The 17,821-nt window shown below is 35.8% G+C and overlaps 1 protein-coding gene across 1 annotated transcript; it reads left to right on the top strand.

Annotated features, from left to right (window-relative positions):
- The first annotated feature begins 17,228 nt into the window (after positions 1 to 17,228).
- Positions 17,229 to 17,540, top strand: LOC120090278. The gene has a single exon (XM_039047848.1). It carries the CDS (start codon positions 17,229 to 17,231, stop codon positions 17,538 to 17,540), a length of 312 nt encoding a protein of 103 aa, XP_038903776.1.
- Positions 17,541 to 17,821: the final 281 nt, after the last annotated feature.

Here is a 17,821-nt window from a genome sequence, read left to right on the forward strand (position 1 = left end):
CTCCATCTTCAAGTTTAGAGGCTTCATCGATGTTTCATCTTCATGCTCAAGTCTGGAGGTTTTGCGATGCCATCTTCACGCTCAAAGTCGTGAATTCGAGCTCAATGTGAAGATTCATCGATGCTTCGTCAAACTCAAATGCAGAGGATTTTCCGATACTTTGTCAAACTCAAATGCAAAGGTCCCATCGATGCTTCTCCATCTTCAAGTTCAAGGTCGGTGTGCATGGCTCGGCTCCATCTTCAATGACTCGATCTACAAAATCATGATGCAGCTTCGCTTCATCTCCAAAGTCTGGCATGGTTCACTTCATCTCCAAACTAATGATGCAACTTCACTTTATCTTCAAAGTCGTGGCATGGCTTTGTTTCATCTCTAAACTGATAGCACGACTTCACTTCATCTACAAAATGTTGAAACAGTTTCGCTTTATCTCCAAAGTCGTGGTGCGGTTTCGTTTCCTCTCCAAAATGTTGGCGCGGCTTCGCTTCATCTCCAAAGTCGTGGTGTGGCTTCGTTTCATCTCCGAACTGATGGCGCGGTTTCACTTCATCTCCAAACTGATGACGCGGCTTCACTCCATCTTCAAAGTCGTGGTGCGGTTTCGTTTCCTCTCTAAAATATTGGTACAACTTCACCCCTTCTCCAAAATTGGTGTAGCTTCGCTTCCTCTAAAAAAATGTGGGTGTGGTTCCACCTCATATGCGAGATCAAGTTTGGTTTGCCTAGCTCTACTTCATATGCAAGGACGACTCTAGTCCTGTCTCTTATACACATCTAGATGTGTATAAGAGACAGGCTTCGCTTCCTCTAAAAAAATGTGGGTGTGGTTCACCTCATATGTGAGATCAAGTTTGGTTTGCCAAGCTCTACCTCATATGCGAGGACGACTTTGGTTCATTTGGCTCCACCTCGTATGCAAGGACAACTCTGGCCCATCTGGCTCCACCTTATATGCGAGGAAAACTCTGGTCCATCCGGCTCCGCCTTGTACGCGAGATCGACTCTAGCCAACTTAACTCCACTCAAAAGCTTGATGGCATATTCTTCTCATCTTCAAAGTTTGATGGCATATCCGCCTCATCTTCAATACTCGATGGCATATTTCCCTTATCATCAAATTTTGATCAAGGAGTAACATAACAAGGTAGACCTTATCGAGATCCTCCCTAGGGTGAAAGCATGGGAGAGTTGTAAACCTTGCAGGGCCCCTCCCATGACGATCAAGATATGCGAACGGTGCTACAAGGTAGATGTTATCGGGATCTTCCCTGGGGTGAAAGCATGGGAAAGTTGTAAGCCTTGCAGAGGCCCTCCCATGACGTTCAAGATATGCGAACGGTGCTACAAGGTAGACTTTATCGGGATCCTCCCTAGGGTGAAAGCATGGGAGAGTTGTAAGCCTTGTAGGGCCCCTCCCGTGACGATCAGGATATGCAAACGGTGCTACAAGGTAGACCTTATCAGGATCCTACCTATGATGAAAGCATGGGAGAGTTGTAAGCCTTGCAGGGACCCTCCTATGAAGATCAGGATATGCGAACGGTGCTACAAGGTAGACCTTATCGGGATCCTCCCTAGGGTGAAAGCATGGGAGAGTTGTAAACCTTGTTGGGCCCCTCCCATGAAGATCAGGATATGCGAACGGTGCTACAAGGTAGACCTTATCGAGATCCTCCCTAGGGTGAAAGCATGAGAGAGTTGTAAGCCTTGCAGGGCACCTCTCATGACTATCAGGATATGCGAACGGTGCTACAAAGTAGACCTTATCGGGATCCCCCATAGGGTGAAAGCATGGGAGAGTTGTAAGCCTTGCAGGGCCACTCCCATGACGATCAGGATATGCGAACGGTGGTATAAGGTAAACTTTATCGGGATCCTCTCTAATGTCAAAGCATGAGAGAGTTGTAAGCCTTGCAGGGCTCCTCCCATGAGGATATGTGAACGGTGCTACAAGGTAGACCTTATTGGGATCCTCCCTAGGGTGAAAGCATGGGAGAGTTGTAAGCCTTGTAGGGCCCCTCCCATGATGATCAGGATATGCAAAACGGTTCTACAAGGTAAACCTTATCGGGATCCTCCCTAGGGTGAAAGCATGAGAGAGTTGTAAGCCTTGCAGGGCCCCTCCCATGACGATCAGGATATGTGAACGGTTCTACAAGGTAGACCTTATCAGGATCCTCCCTAAGGTGAAAGCATGGAAGAGTTGTAAGCCTTGTAGGGCCCCTCCCATGACGTTCAAGATATGGTGAACGGTGCTACAAGGTAGACTTTATCAGGATGCTCCCTAGGGTGAAAGCATGAGAGATTTGTAAGCCTTGCAAGGGCCCCTCCCATGATGTTCAAGATATGCGAATGGTGCTACAAGGTAGACCTTATCAGGATCCTCCCTAATGTGAAAGCATGGGAGATTTGTAAATCTTGCAGGGCTCCTCCCATGACGTTCAGTATATGCGAACGGTGCTACAAGGTAGACCTTATCGGGATCCTCCCTAGGGTGAAAGCATGGGAGAGTTGTAAGCCTTGTAAGGCCCCTCCCATGATGATCAATATATGCGAACAGTGCTACAAGGTAGACCTTGTCGGGATCCTCTCTAGGGTGAAAGCATGGGAGAGTTGTAAGCCTTGTAGGGCCCCTCCCATGAGGATTAGGAAGCATGAACAGGCATACAGTAGATAGACCATACCAAGGTCATCCTACAAAAGACGCGGTTGTACTCCTTTGAGTTGCGCTTTAGCTCCTACAAAGAGTAAGGGGGACAAGTTAGTAAACCACGAAAAAAAAAACAATAAAAATAAAAAAAAAAAAAATAAAGTGTAAGGGGGCAAGTAAAAAAAAAGAAGGAAAAAAAAGAAAAAAATACGAATTAGGAAATCCAAATCAAATAAAGATTTGATTCAAAATATTATATTTTTTATTAGATTTTCTAATTTGATTCTATCCTAATTTAAAATTAAAATAAAAAATAAATAAATTAAACAAATTTCCTATTTAATTTGATTTTGTTAGACTTTGTCTTCAAATTGTCTTCAACTAAGATTTGGACATATTCCAATTTTTATTCAAAATCAAATTGTTATTAAATTGTAAATAAAATCTCAAATTAAAATTTTGGCATCTTCCAAATTTTATATCGAATTCATCTAAATTTAGGTTGTTATCTCAATTTCTAAATCTAAGTTGTGGGAAAGATCTAAAATTCATCCCAAATTAAAATTTGGTCATATTCCAAATTCAAGTATCATGTTGAGTTTTTTATCTTCAATCAAAATAAATTGCGGATAAGAAAAAATCCCAATTGATCTTTTATTAAAATTTGGGCATATCCCAAATTTTATCTTAAATCCAAATCAAATTGGGGTAAAATCTCAAATTAAAATTTGGCCATATTCCAAATTCAAGTTGTGTAACCTTGAGTTTTTTTTTATCTTCAATCGAAATAAATTGTGAATAAGAAAAAAATTCTCATTTGATCTTTTATTAAATCTGGGCATATCCCAAATTGTATCTTAAATCCAAATCAAATTAAATTGGGAAAAAACTCAATTTTTTTCTTTTTCTTTTTTTTTTTTTTTTTGTAAATTTGGCGATATTCCAAATTTTATCCCAAATTCAAGTTAAACTTATGTACTAAATTCATAGTTTGATTGACACATCAATTGAGGTCAAATTAAAAAACAAATATATTTGGATTTTGATTCCAACTTTATATTTTTCAAGATTTATCCACCCATATATGTGCATAAATCTTGAAAGGGGCATTTGTTAGAATGAAAAATTTTTGGATCAATCACAAGTTGTCACGTCATCTACTAAATTAATGACGAAATTCCAAATTATTAAATTTGGGTTCAATTAGGAGTTGACATATGTTCTGAATTGAAGTTGAAGACAAATTTCGATGACGTGTTTTTATCATGACCGTTGAATCAGATAAGATTAATTTGGCCTAATTTGATATTATTATTTGGGTCAAAATCCAACTAAGCCCAAAAATAGGTTCAAATGTCATACCTAAATTCGATTAATTGGGCCCAAAAGCCAGGCTGATGAATCAACTAATACAAGTCCAACTAATTGGGCTCAAATGCCAGACCCATAGATCAACCGAGCTCGAGCCCATCTGTGAACTCTATAAATAGAGAAGTTGTCCTCATTTGGAGAGGTCAGCAATTCTATACTTCAGAGAGCTTATAGGAAATTCTCTACAATCAGAAGACTCCTTGACTCCTGAAGCTGACCACACCTGAAGACTGAAGTTTGAAAATATAAGCATTCTGAAGACTGAACTCCTTTGAAGATGCAAGCATTCTGAAGACTGAATTCGAAGATGCAAGCATTCAAAAGACTGAATTCGAAGATGCAAGCATTCTAAAGACTGGAGTCCTTTGAAGATACAAGGATTTTTCTACATTCAGAGAGCCTAGAGAATTCATCAATAAGCAGAAAACTCGCAAGACTTCTGAAGCTGCACTCCTTACAGTAGAACGTTCGGTGCTTTTCTTCTTCAAGTCAAACACTTTCATCCAACTGAGCGAGAATCAGAAGGTCAAGTATTAGAGATCAAACCACATCGCATCAAATCAACTTCAACATCAACACCAACTCAAGTTTAACTCCACAAAAAATTGGGGTTTTTTTTTTATTAAAAAAACAAAAAAAAACAAAACTTTACATATATAAATAAATTCGATGAGCCTTAATAAACCAAATTCCAATTTTAATCCAATTAAAGATTTAGTAACCAAAATTAATAGGGAACAACGCAATTAAGTCCAAAAATTCATTCCAACCTACACTTCACACCTAATTTAAATTAAACCAAAATCACTTTTATTTTATTTTGTTTATTAAATGAAAAATAGTAAAATACTTATGAATTAATTATTTCTATTTAATGGATGATAGTAATGGATTTATAATGTTCATTGTGGTACGATTAGGAGTGATTTAAAAAAAATCTTAACCATAACTCATTTTTATACTATCTGGTTGATATAACTGAATTTAATAATTTTTTTTAATTTAAAATTAAAAATTATAAAGCACTATTTTACTTTCTTTCACGGATGGTTTTTCTAAAATCACATTTTCCGACAATTATTTTAAGAGTTAGAACAAACCTAAACTAAAATTTATTATTTCAATTATTTTCATATTGATAATTTATTTATAATTTATTAAAATATATTTATTTGAAATTTTATATGATTAATTGGAATTTTAACTCATTTTGTTTAATTGAAATTATTTGAAAAAATATATAAGAAAAATAATTGTTATAAAATTTTAATCAATTAAAAATTTAATAACAAAAACTCACGTAAAAATTTTGTCATTGTTTTTTTTTTTTTAATATTGCAAGTCCAATCCAAATGAGGTGTAAGCCTAAGTCTACTTTGGTTCATATAATTAAATTACACAAATCTAGTATAAAATTAAAATTTACTAAGTGCTATTAACATTTTTCTAATTTAGAAGAACCTTGAGACTAAATAAAAAACTAAATCCAAAACTAGACACCAAAAAGATATTTTTTTCCTATAAAATTAATTAACTCAATATGATAATTAGTTTTTTCATCCATTGTTATTTAATGATCAATTCAAGTCATATATATATGACACTAAAAAACAGTCATAAAAGTTAAAAGGTTCAAAATTTTCATCTTTTCCCTCCAAAACTGTTTTTAAATATAGATTAATTACTCTAAAGAATGGTCACTCTTTAATCATTATTAGTACAAGTCATAAATGGGTAACACGAAAAAAACTATCATAATAGTTGAAAAATCCAAACTTTTCTTCTTTTTCCGCCAAAATCGTACATTTTTCATTTTCCTACATTTAATGACTTTTTTTTACGGACATTAATTTGTGACACAAAAAGATTGTCATGAATGTCAAAAAACGAGTGAAATGGCCTTTTATGACTATTTTTTCACTTTTCCCACCAAATGTGTTACTGGGCACATGACGAAAAGTATCTTTTGTTACAGTGGGACTTCATTTAAGAATCATTTCATCTTCATATCCTTCTTTATTCTTTCCTAATAACACGATCATCATCGCTCCGCTCCACGAATATCCGTAGTTAGCTTGCCTTCATATAACTGTTATGTAACGGGGGAAAGGCTTGAAATGAGCAACGATTGATGAAGAATTATTTGCAGGGTTTTCTGGAATTGTAATCATGTTGAACAAGGGAAGAAGAAAACGAAGTTTAAAAATGCGAGAAAGGGTGGAAGAAAAATTATTGCTTTTAATTGAGAAGAAAATGAAAATTCTTCTTATTCTATAAAATGAGAAAACCTCTCTTAAATACAAGAAATATAATAGAATACAGGGAAATATATATAACATATCACATATATCGTAATAATTATGAATCCATCTTTATTAGAGTCAAAATTCCAATTACTTTGCCAATAAAATCTCGTGGTTTGAGGTTTGATTTCCTTATCCCACACTTTAATTACAATATCTTTCTTAAAAAAAAACTCCAATCACTTTAATTTTCTCCTTATGATAATGTTTAAAAATTAAGCATGCATTTTAAATGTGATCAAATTTTAATATATTCCATTTAGACTGACTTATCAGTTTTTGAACTGGTGAAATATGGAAAATAATATAAACAAATACATTAGTGATGGCTTTTATTTTATTTGTTTATTTATTTCAACAGAAAGTGATTGCATAATTGATTAACTAGATTTATTTTAAGTTTTCCATAACGATGGAAATCCACTAAAAAGAATTCCCACTCACCCCATTATTACTAATAATAATAATAATAATAAGAGTAGCGATCCTTAATTAAAATGTCCAAAATTCTTGTCCCCACCTAGATGTTGTTGAACAAATAAATAATAGTAGTGGTTTACTTTTAAAATAAAGTAGAGTAGAAGTAATGATACCTATTCCCTACTAGAAAAGAAACTCAATAACGTATAAAATGTGTGGTTGAAAGTTAAAAAATACTACTAAGAGTAATAACAACGTTTAGACGTGTGTTGTATAAGTCACAGTAGTTGCATACTAAAACTGTTGTATAAGTCACAGTAATCGCATAGCTAAAAATTTTAGTGACATATTCATCGTGTGCCGTTAAAACGTGATTTATACTAGCTTACACATTACTAAAAGCTCACTTTTTGCAACACGCTATTTATTACTATTTGCTTTATATATTGATGTTGCAAGCTTGTCTCTGAAAATTAAATTTTAATAAGATACAAAATTGTTGTTACATGTGGATTTCAAATCATTAATAGTATTTTTTGCGACATACGTAAGCATTAAAATTTATATTATCTGTCACTATAATTTGTCTTTTTTAGTGCTTTCAAGCTATTTTTTAGAATGATTTTCTTCAACATTGTGAAAGAAACATATAACAAAGTCCAATTAATTAATATATAAATATGTATATTTTTTTAAAAATATATAATCATCATTCGAACAAAATTACAAATGGAAGAGTACTCTCATATTCAAAAAAAAAAGTTAAAAACAAAAAGATACACATATTCATATAGATATTAACAATTTAAACGATAGAAAAACAAGTATAGAATCTTGTAACTCATGTTCACACATAAAATAGTTTAGCATAATCATTTATAAAATGGTTGTAATTAATTGTAAGACCATTACTTATGAGAGCTCAGCTTCATTTATCTGTATGGGAAATGCTATTTTGCATGCAGCATCACTTGTACACATTAGGCCATTAGCTTATCATAAGTACTCGCCATTACAATTAGCTTATGGTCATGAGCCAAATATTTTCCATATGAGAATTTTTGTGAGCAGTATATGTTTCAATTGCTCCTCCACAATGCACTAAGATGAGTCCTCAAAGGAGGTTAGGAATATATGTTGGATGTGATTCTCCATCAATTATTAAATATCTTGAACCCCTGACGGATAATGTATTTACTGCATGATTTGCTGATTGTCATTTTAATGAGACAAATTTTCCAACATTATGGGGAGGAATTAAGAAATTAGAAAAAGAAATTATATGGAATACATTGTTATTGTCTCATTTAGATCCTCGTACAGATCAATGTAAACTTGAAATTCAGAAAATAATTCATTTGCAAAATACAACAAATCAATTACCATATGCATTTATAGATACAAAGAAAGTAACTAAGTCACATATACCAACTGCAAATGTTCCATAAAAAATTAATATCCCAACACAACACGTTGTCATTAATGAGTCTAGAATACGCCAGAAGCGTGGTGACCAGTGGGTTCCAAAGATAAAAATACTCGAAAAGGAAAAATAATTAATAGTGAAAAAGAGTTGGTTGAGGAAGTAAATACCCATAAAGAAATCCTCAACATGACTAGTGAGGAAGGTGAAATACCTAAAGATAATAATGAGATTTTAATAAACTATGTCATGACAAGAAAAGTATGGAATAAGACTAATTAATTATTGACAACATTTTGCTTATAATGTTGCTCTTGATATTATATCTAAAAATGAGGATCCTGAACAAAAATCTGTTGAAGAATGTCGATATAGAAAAGATCGGCTTCAATGGAAAAGAAGCAATCAAGGCAGAATTAAACCCATTTTCAAAACGTCAGATTTTTGGACCAGTAGTCCGAACACCAGAAGGTGTTAAACCTGTGGGATACAAATGGGTATTTGTGAGGAAAATAAATGAAAATAATGAGGTCACAAGATATAAAGCAATACTAGTTGCACAAGGTTTTTCACAAAGACTTGGTATTGATTTTGAGGAGACGTATTTTTTGGTGGTGGATGCAATTACATTAAGATATTTAATTGGTTTGAACTATAAAAGTCTGGATATGCATCTTATGAATGTAGTCACAACATATTTATATGGATCTCTTGATAATGATATTTATATGAGAATCCCAAAAGAATTTAAGGTATCTGAAACATGTACATCAAATTCCCAGGAATTGTATTCAATAAAATCACAAAAATCATTATATGGATTGAAACAATCAAGACGGATGTGGTACAGTCGCCTGAATGGATATTTATTGAAAGAAGAATATCAAAATAATCCAATATGTCCGTGTGTTTTTATAAAGAAATTACAATCAGAATTTGCTATTATAACTGTATATATTGATGACTTGAATATAATTAGAACTCCTAAAGAACTTTCAAAGGCAATAGAATATCTTAAGAATTGATATGAAAGATCTCGGGAAAACAAAATTTTACCTTAGTTTGCAAATTGAACATTTAGCATATAGAACATTTATTCTAACATCAACTTATACAGGAAAAAATTTGAAAAATTTTTATGAACAAACCACATCTATTAAATATTCCAATGAAAGTTCATTCATTGGATATAAACAAAGATATATTTCGACCTCGAGAAGATAATGAAGAATTTCTTAGTCCTGAAGTATCATATCTTAGTGCAATTGGTGCACTTATGTATCTTATTAATAATACAAGACCAGATATTGCATTTTCAGTAAATTTATTGGCAAGATATAGATTTTTCCAACAAAAAGACATAGGAACGGAATTAAACATATACTCTATTATCTACGAGGAACAATCGATATAAATTTGTTTTATTCAAATAAATCAAATTTAATCTAATTGGTTATGCAGATTCTGGATATTTATCTAATTCACACAAAGTTAGATCTCAAACAGGTTATTTGTTCACATGTGGAGGAATTGCTATATCATGGGATGAACAGACCATAACGGCCACTTCCTTAAATCATGCTAAAATTCTTGTAATTCATGAGGTTAGTCGAGAACGTGTATGACTAAGATCAATGACTCAATACATTCGTGAAACAAGTGATTTGTTTTCTAATAAAAACCCTTCAATAATGTTATATGAAGACAACAAAGCTTGCATAGCCCAAATCAAATAATGATATATTAAAGGAGATAGAACAAAATATATTTCATCAAAGTTTTTCTACACTCATGGTCTTGAAAAAAATGGTGACATCACTGAACAACAAATTTGTTCAAAGGATAACCTGACAGACTTATTTACAAAGGCATTACCAACTGCAACTTTTGAAAAATTGGTGCACAACATTGGTGAGAATTCCACTTCAAAATTCCACTAATTTCATATTATCCAATTTCTTGTTCATTCTGGCTTTAGCTCACTTTCTAGTTTCTAGTTTTTTCCGGCACATTGTCAAAGAAGAAAGAAACAACCTCACTCGTTGTTTTCTTAAGACAGAATATAGGGAAAAAGAGTGTTGTCATTATGAAGAAAGAATACAAAGAATTTGAAGAGATCTAAAGGAAGACGATGAGAATTTGAAGAGATCTAAAGGAAGAAAATAGAGGAAGACGGTGAGAATTTGAAGAGATCTAAAGGAATAAGATAGAGGAAGACGATGAGGGCAAAAAAAATTAATCAAAGAGAGTAATAGCACGAGAGTTTAGCGGCTACTTCCCTGTATGTACAATGGCTTTGGTGCTATGATATTGTCCACTTGGAACATAAACACTCATGACTTTGCTTTTGGTTTCACCCAAAAAACCTCGTACCAATGAAGATAGTCATTTTCACTTATATACCTATGATCCTCCTCTTATCTAACCAATGTGGGACTTTGGTTGCATTCCCAACAAAAGAAAAAAGTGAAATATTAAAAAAAAAGTTTGAAAAACCTTGTTTGATAACCATTTGTTTTTTGTTTTTTGTTTTTAATAATTAACCCTATTTTTAACTCATTTCTTACCATCATTTGCATCTTTCTTAAATACAATTGATTTAATTTTTTGCCCAATTCCAAAAATAAAAACAAGTTTTTTAAAATTATATTTTTTTTAATATTCCAAATTCCAAATTCCTTCCTTTATTATCTATTTTTTACCAAGTTAAACAATATTTTGACTCAAATTTTTTCAGGGTCAATCAATCAAATTATTGGACTTTATGCAAATCCAACTATACTCATTTTTTAAAAAAAAAATAAAAAAAGAAAAAAGAAAAAAAAATGGTTACTAATTTCTTTTACAAAAATAAAAAACGTGCATTTTGAATCTCAATTTTGCACGAGTTTAATAGCCATATTGACCGAGCTTCCACAATTAACGTCAAATTCCACTAAGCAAAAATTGTGGACCAAAGTTCATAAAATAATTATAGTGAAAATACCTTTTTCTCCCAAGGTGTAATTTTTATTTCGTCAATGAGTTTTCAAATGTTATAATTTAGTCTTTTAAATTGAATTTATTTCAATTTAATCCTTAAAATTTAAAATGTTATAATTTTAATTTTAAGATTTGAGTTTTGTTTCAATTTAGTTTTTAAATTCTAAGATTTTACATTTTTAACATTAATTTTTTATTAAATACTCATATTCAATTATTGACGTCAATTTATATTAATTAATTAAAAAACACGAAATGAAAAATTGAATTTAATTTTAGAAGTGACAAAAATAGTGAAATTTAATTGATTATAGTTCTTTTAATAATTTTTAATTTATTAACATAAATTAGTACTAAAGACAGAAAATGAGTATTTGGTGAATAATCGAGTTTAAAAATGTAAATCTTGAAACATAGGGACAAATTAAAACAAAACTCAAATGCCAAAGATAAATTGTAATATTTTGAAATTTATGAACTAAATTAAAATCAAACTCAAAATTTAAAGACTAAATATGTAACGTTTTGAAACTTAAGAACTAAATAGAAATTATACCTAAAATCTAGAGATAAATTTTTTTTTTTCATAACTATAATATAAAACAAATTAAATTGATTGAGTTGAAGCAAAGAAGTAGAAGAAAATAATAATAATAATAATAATAATTAATTAAAGTTGTACGGGCTCGATCAAAATTTCAATTTTAGGAAAGACAGCTACTTCTTCTTTTTTTATGTCAAGAAACTTGACCAAATTTTCAGTGACCTAAACGAAATTTCTTATGTTAAATTATAACATTAGTTTTTAGACTCCAATAAATTTTTTATTTATGATTCTGCGCTAAACGTTAACTCATAGATTAGATTTGCATTAAATAACAGGGTGATGGGTAAAGGTTGAGGTTTATATATACACATATATACACATGAATTTTGTATTTTATTCCGAAAATATCCTAAACTTTTAAACGTTTTTGTTGAATGAGAAATTTTAGACCAATCACAAGTTGCTACGTCATTTACTAAATCAATGATAAAATTCCAAATTATTAAATTTGGGCTCAATTAGGAGTTGACATATATCCTAAATTGTAGTTGAAGACAAATTTCGATGACGCCACTTAGTTTATCATGACCGTTGAATCACATAATTAATTTGACCCAATTTTATATTATTATTTAGGTCAAAGTCCAACTAAGCTCAAAAATAGGATGAATTTGACCCAAATGTCAAATAAGGCATAAATTCGATTAATTGGGCCCAAAGGCCAAACCCATGAACCAACCAAGCCCAAGTCCAACTAATTGGGCCCAAAGGCCAGACCCATGGATCAACCAAGCCCAAGCCCACTTGTGAACTCTATAAATAGAGAACATCTTCTCATTTGGAGGGGTCAGCAATTCTGCATTCCACAGAGCTTAGAGGGAATTCTCTACAATCAGAAGACTCCCTTGACTCCTAAAGCTGACCACACCTGAAGACTGAAGTCCTTCGAAGGTACAAGCATTCTAAAGACTGAAGTCCTTTGAAGATGCAAGCATTCAAAAGACTGAAGTCCTTTGAAAATGCAAGCATTCTGAAGACTGAAGTCCTTTGAAGATACAAGCATTTTAAAGACTGAAGTTCTTTGAAGATACAAGGATTTTTTTACATTTAGAGAGCCCAGAGAATTCATCAATAAGCAGAAGACTCCCAAGACTCCTGAAGTTGCACTCCTAGAAGACAGAAGACTCTTGAAGACACAAAGACTCTTCCAAGACTTCTACTTTAAGAACGTTCGATGCTTTTCTTCTTCAAGTCAAACACATTCACCCAACTGAGAGAGAATCAGAGGATCAAGTACTAAAGGTCGAACCACATCGCATCAAATCAACTTCAACATCAATACCAACTCAAGTTTAACTCCACGAAATAAGTTTCTCCGAAAGCCTCGTGTGAACAAATTGGCACGTCCAAGGGACATCTCTACCTCTTATCTCTCTCTCTCAGCATCCAAACAAGACAAATGGCACTTAAGAAGATGGCATCCAAGGCTTCTTCAACAAACGGCTTATACATGGGACCTGTCACCTGCAGCCGCTCAAGAGAAGTCATCCAGGAGCAAGAACAGAGCTCCATCATCGTCCACAATATTTTAAGGCAAATGACAGAATCCCCACAAGGCAGGGTTGTCATCAAGGAAAACCCCCTATTTGACAACTCTATTTCCGCCTCAGCAAGCCGAAAAGAGATTCACCACCAGATGTGATCTCTATCATGATGGCAGATGTGACGGCAAAAGCGGTCATGGCAGAAATGGAAAGGGAGATTAACTTTCTGATGAAAGTCGTTGAGGAGCGAGACCATGAGATCGCTGCCCTGAGAGAACAAATGCAGTCTCGAGAGGCTGCTGAATCTAGCAAAGCACCTATGGTCAAAGCAACTGACAAGGGGAAGACCATGCTGCAAGAAAACCAAAGGCGACAGTCTGACTCGGTGGCCTCTCTATCAGTCTAACAACTGTCTCTTATACACATCTAGATGTGTATAAGAGACAGGGGGAAGACCATGCTGCAAGAAAACCAAAGGCGACAGTCTGACTCGGTGGCCTCTCTATCGGTCCAAAAACTACAAGACATGATCATGACCTCCATAAGAGCTCAATATGGAGGCTGGCTCAAACTTCCTTCATGTATTCCAAGCCATACACTCAGAGGATCGACAATCTGAGAATGCCTGCAGAGTACCAACCCCCAAAGTTCCAACAATTTGACGGAAAGGGCAATCCAAAGCAACATATCGCCTACTTCATAGAAACATGCGAGAATGTGGGAACAATGGGAGATCTACTAGTCAAACAGTTCGTCAGAACCTTCAAAGGAAACGTTTTTGACTGGTACACAGACTTAGAGCCTGAGGCAATTGACAGCTGGGAACAACTTGAAAGAGAATTCTTGAATCGCTTCTACAGCACTAGACGCACCGTCAGCATGATGGAGTTGACAAACGCCAAACAACGAAAAGGGGAGCCGGTCGTCGACTATATCAACCGATGGAGAGCTCTGAGTCTGGATTGCAAAGATTGACTCACCGAATTATCTGCTGTAGAAATGTGCACACAGGGTATGCACTGGGAACTCCTCTACATCCTGCAGGGAATAAAGCCCCGTACCTTTGAAGAATTGATGATCCGTACCCACGACATGGAGCTAAATATCGCCAACAGAGGAACAAGGGACTTCCTGAGTCACGAACCAAAGAAAGACAAAAAGAAGGTGAAGGGCACCGAGAAAATTATAAAAGGTGACATAAAGGAATCAATGGTTGTTAATATGACCTTGTTGAAGTTCTCCCCGAAGGGAAAGAGAAGAAGATAGAAAAAAAAAAGACGAATGAGGCGAAAGACATCGTCTAACCCTGAAGGAACGATAGGAAAAATTCTACCCATTCCCTGACTCTGGTGTTGCGAATATGCTTGAGCAACTACTAAAGAACCACCTTATCCAACTACCAGAATGTAAACGACCGGAATAGGGCAGCAAAAAGAAGCATTTTCTACGGGATCCCGAAACCACCAGCCATATGATTCCCATTGATGTCAACAAGCAAAGGGTCGTTAGCCACCTAGTTGAAATATGTTTTGTACTGAAGGAATTGATCCTCAAATTGGCACGTGAGAGGAAAATAGAGTTAGATCTAGACAAGGTGGTCCAAACGAATCATGTTGCGATGACGGTAGCTCCAAGCGTGGCGGCACCAATCATATATTATGAAGAAAGGGAGAGCTCGGTCCAGTTTGGGACCTTCGAAACTATGGTAGTGCGGTTTCAGCAGGAGGTCCAAGCTACAGATCCTCAAAACGGAGGAGAGAACGCTGACGATGACGATAACGAAGACTGGATTCTTGTGGCGCGTCATAAAAAGGAATGACTTAACTCTACCCAAAAAGAGCTACATTCTCATAGAAGCTACAAAAGAGAGAGCAAGACACAAAAAAGGAAGAGTAGAAAGAAGGTCTGGAGGACCAAAGCTGTTGATGAGAGAGACGAGGATGTTCCTCGTCCCAGACGACAGATGATGTTAGCAGATTTCCTCCCGAAGAACTTCTGCAATTGGGGTTCAGAGAAGACACCAGAGGTTGCTGCATGTCATGCTGTCAGTATCAGGGAGGACGAAGATACCGTTCTAGGCCCATTAAAGTTGACAAAAGAACTAAAGGGTTCGTCACCATTCAACATAGATGACCTACTTTCACTCCCGCGAGAAGCTAAGACGACCCTCATTGAGGCACTGTTAGNAAGAACTAAAGGGTTCGTCACCATTCAACATAGATGACCTACTTTCACTCCCGCGAGAAGCTAAGACGACCCTCATTGAGGCACTGTTAGAATCCAATGCCTCTGGTGCATCGACCTCCACAACACGTGTTTATGCCTCGTGTTGCACATCCAAATTGCATAATGGGCCTTTGTACGTCTCTGGATATATTCGAGAACAGAGAGTGGGTCAAATTCTCATCGACAGCGGATCTGCCTTCAATATAGTGCCTAAGACGACTATGAAACAGTTGGGCATACTCATGGAAGAGCTATCAAACAGCAAATTACTAATTCAGGGTTTCAATCAAGGAAGCCAAAGGGCAATAGGCATGATACGTTTGAAGCTCCTCATTGGCAATCTGAAGGCCGATGTGCGGTTTCATGTGATAGACTCAAAGATCACCTACAAGCTAATATTGGGATGCCCTTGGATTCATGGGAATGGTGTGATTACATCGACACTACATCAGTGTTTCAAGTTTTACCAAGATAGGATTAAGAAGGTTGAAGCAAATTCTAATCCATTTTTCGAGGTCGAGTCTCACTTCACAGAAGCAAAGTTTTACCTAAAGAGTGAGAATTCCGGTGCGACTACGCCGACAGAGAACTTGCTGGCAAAGAAAGCCGGTGGATCCCGGTCGAGGTCGCCAATAGATACAGAGAAAAAGGCAGGTAGCAAGGTACGAGCCTCCAACCCTAAAGAGAGTAGAATATCCCTCAGCGTTGGAGAAACACCTGTGGTGAGGGGCGAAAAATCCTCAAAACCTCTGATTTTGCGCTATGTCCCTTTGTCGAGACGAAAAAAGGGTGAGTCACCTTTTACGGAATGCTAAAAAAGTTTGCAGGTTGGAGACATAGAAATTTATGAGCAACCCTAACTCTCGCCAACCCAAAAGAAGCTTTTACAAGAAGGACACGTTATACCCACATCGAGGGCGGGACTCGGATATGAGCCGTCAGATCCAGTCCGTATAATCAGAAAGGCAAAGAGGAAAGTGGCCAATAGCAATTATATCACTGCTGAAGAAATCGATAATACAGGAGAAAATGAGGGCAAAGATAAAAGAGCCTCAGCCTTCGACCGTATTAGACTGTTTTCCGCACGCGCCTTGGTCTTCGAAAGGTTAAGCATGACAGAAGCAGAAAGGGAAAGCCCACATACTATTCCCAGAATTACTCGACGTTCAGTTTTTCGAAGGTTGACTCTGCCAAATGAAGGAAATAAGGAAATCATCTGTCAATTGTCGGTGGTAGAGCGATCGTCGGCCTTCGAAAGACTAAGCGCAGTTCCAATGGAGAACGAAGGAAAACCCCGCGCTCCTATTTTTGATCGCTTGAAGCACGAGAGGGCTGAAGATCCACTCGACCAATATGTCCCTAGTAAGACAAAGGGGAAGGGAAAAGCTTTGGCGGAAATGGGTTGTACCTCCAGTTGGGACTACATATGGGGAAGCGAATGCGATATTAGTCTACCTAACTGACGAGGAAGACTAGCGGCAGCCCATCATAAATTACCTTGAGCATGAAAGGCTCCCAGATGACCTCTGTCATAAAACCGAGGTTCGCAGGAGGGCCGCGTATTTCATTTACTACAAAGGGGTCCTATACCATCGATCCTTTGAAGGACTTTTCCTTAGATGCCTCAGTAAAGAAGAGTCAGTGAAGGCTTTGGAGGAAGTACACTCAGGCGTATGCAGCGCACATCAAGCTGGACCAAAGCTACAATTCCAGTTGAAAAAGAATGAGTTACTATTGGCCGAGAATGATCCAAGACTCAATGGATTATGCAAAGAAATGTGAAGCCTGTCAATATCACGCGAATTTCATTCATCAGCCGCCCAAGCCTCTACATCCGACCATAGCCTCGTGGCCTTTCAAAGTATGGGGGCTTGATCTGGTCGACCCTATAACACCTAAGTCATCAATAGGGCACTCCTACATCCTTGCAGTCACTGTCTACTTCTCAAGATGGGCTGAGGTTGTCACACTAAGGGAAGCTAAGAAAGAAAATGTGGTGGATTTTATCTGCACTCATATAATTCATCGGTACAGTATTCCCCATCGGATTGTGACAGATAACGGAAGATAATTCTCCAACAGTTTGATGGACAGGTTGTATGAAAAATTCAAATTCAAATAGTACAAGTCATCCATGTATAACGCCGCTACAAATGGGTTGACTGAGGCATTTAACAAAACATTGTGTAACCTACTGAAGAAAATTGTTTCTAAGTCGAAGAAAGATTGGCAGGAGAAGATCGGTGAAGCGTTGTGGGCTTATCGCGCCATTCACCGTACCCCTACAGAAGTCATCTCGTACTCTCTCATTTATGGGGTAGAAGTTGTCCTTCCTTTGGAAAGAGAAATTCC

The sequence above is a fragment of the Benincasa hispida genome, chromosome 11, assembly GCF_009727055.1.
Source record: "Benincasa hispida cultivar B227 chromosome 11, ASM972705v1, whole genome shotgun sequence".
NCBI lineage: Eukaryota > Viridiplantae > Streptophyta > Magnoliopsida > Cucurbitales > Cucurbitaceae > Benincasa > Benincasa hispida.

Excerpts from the sequence above, each read along its gene's own strand:
- LOC120090278 (XM_039047848.1), top strand. The coding sequence starts at position 17,229 with ATGGATTATGCAAAGAAATGTGAAGCCTGTCAATATCACGCGAATTTC.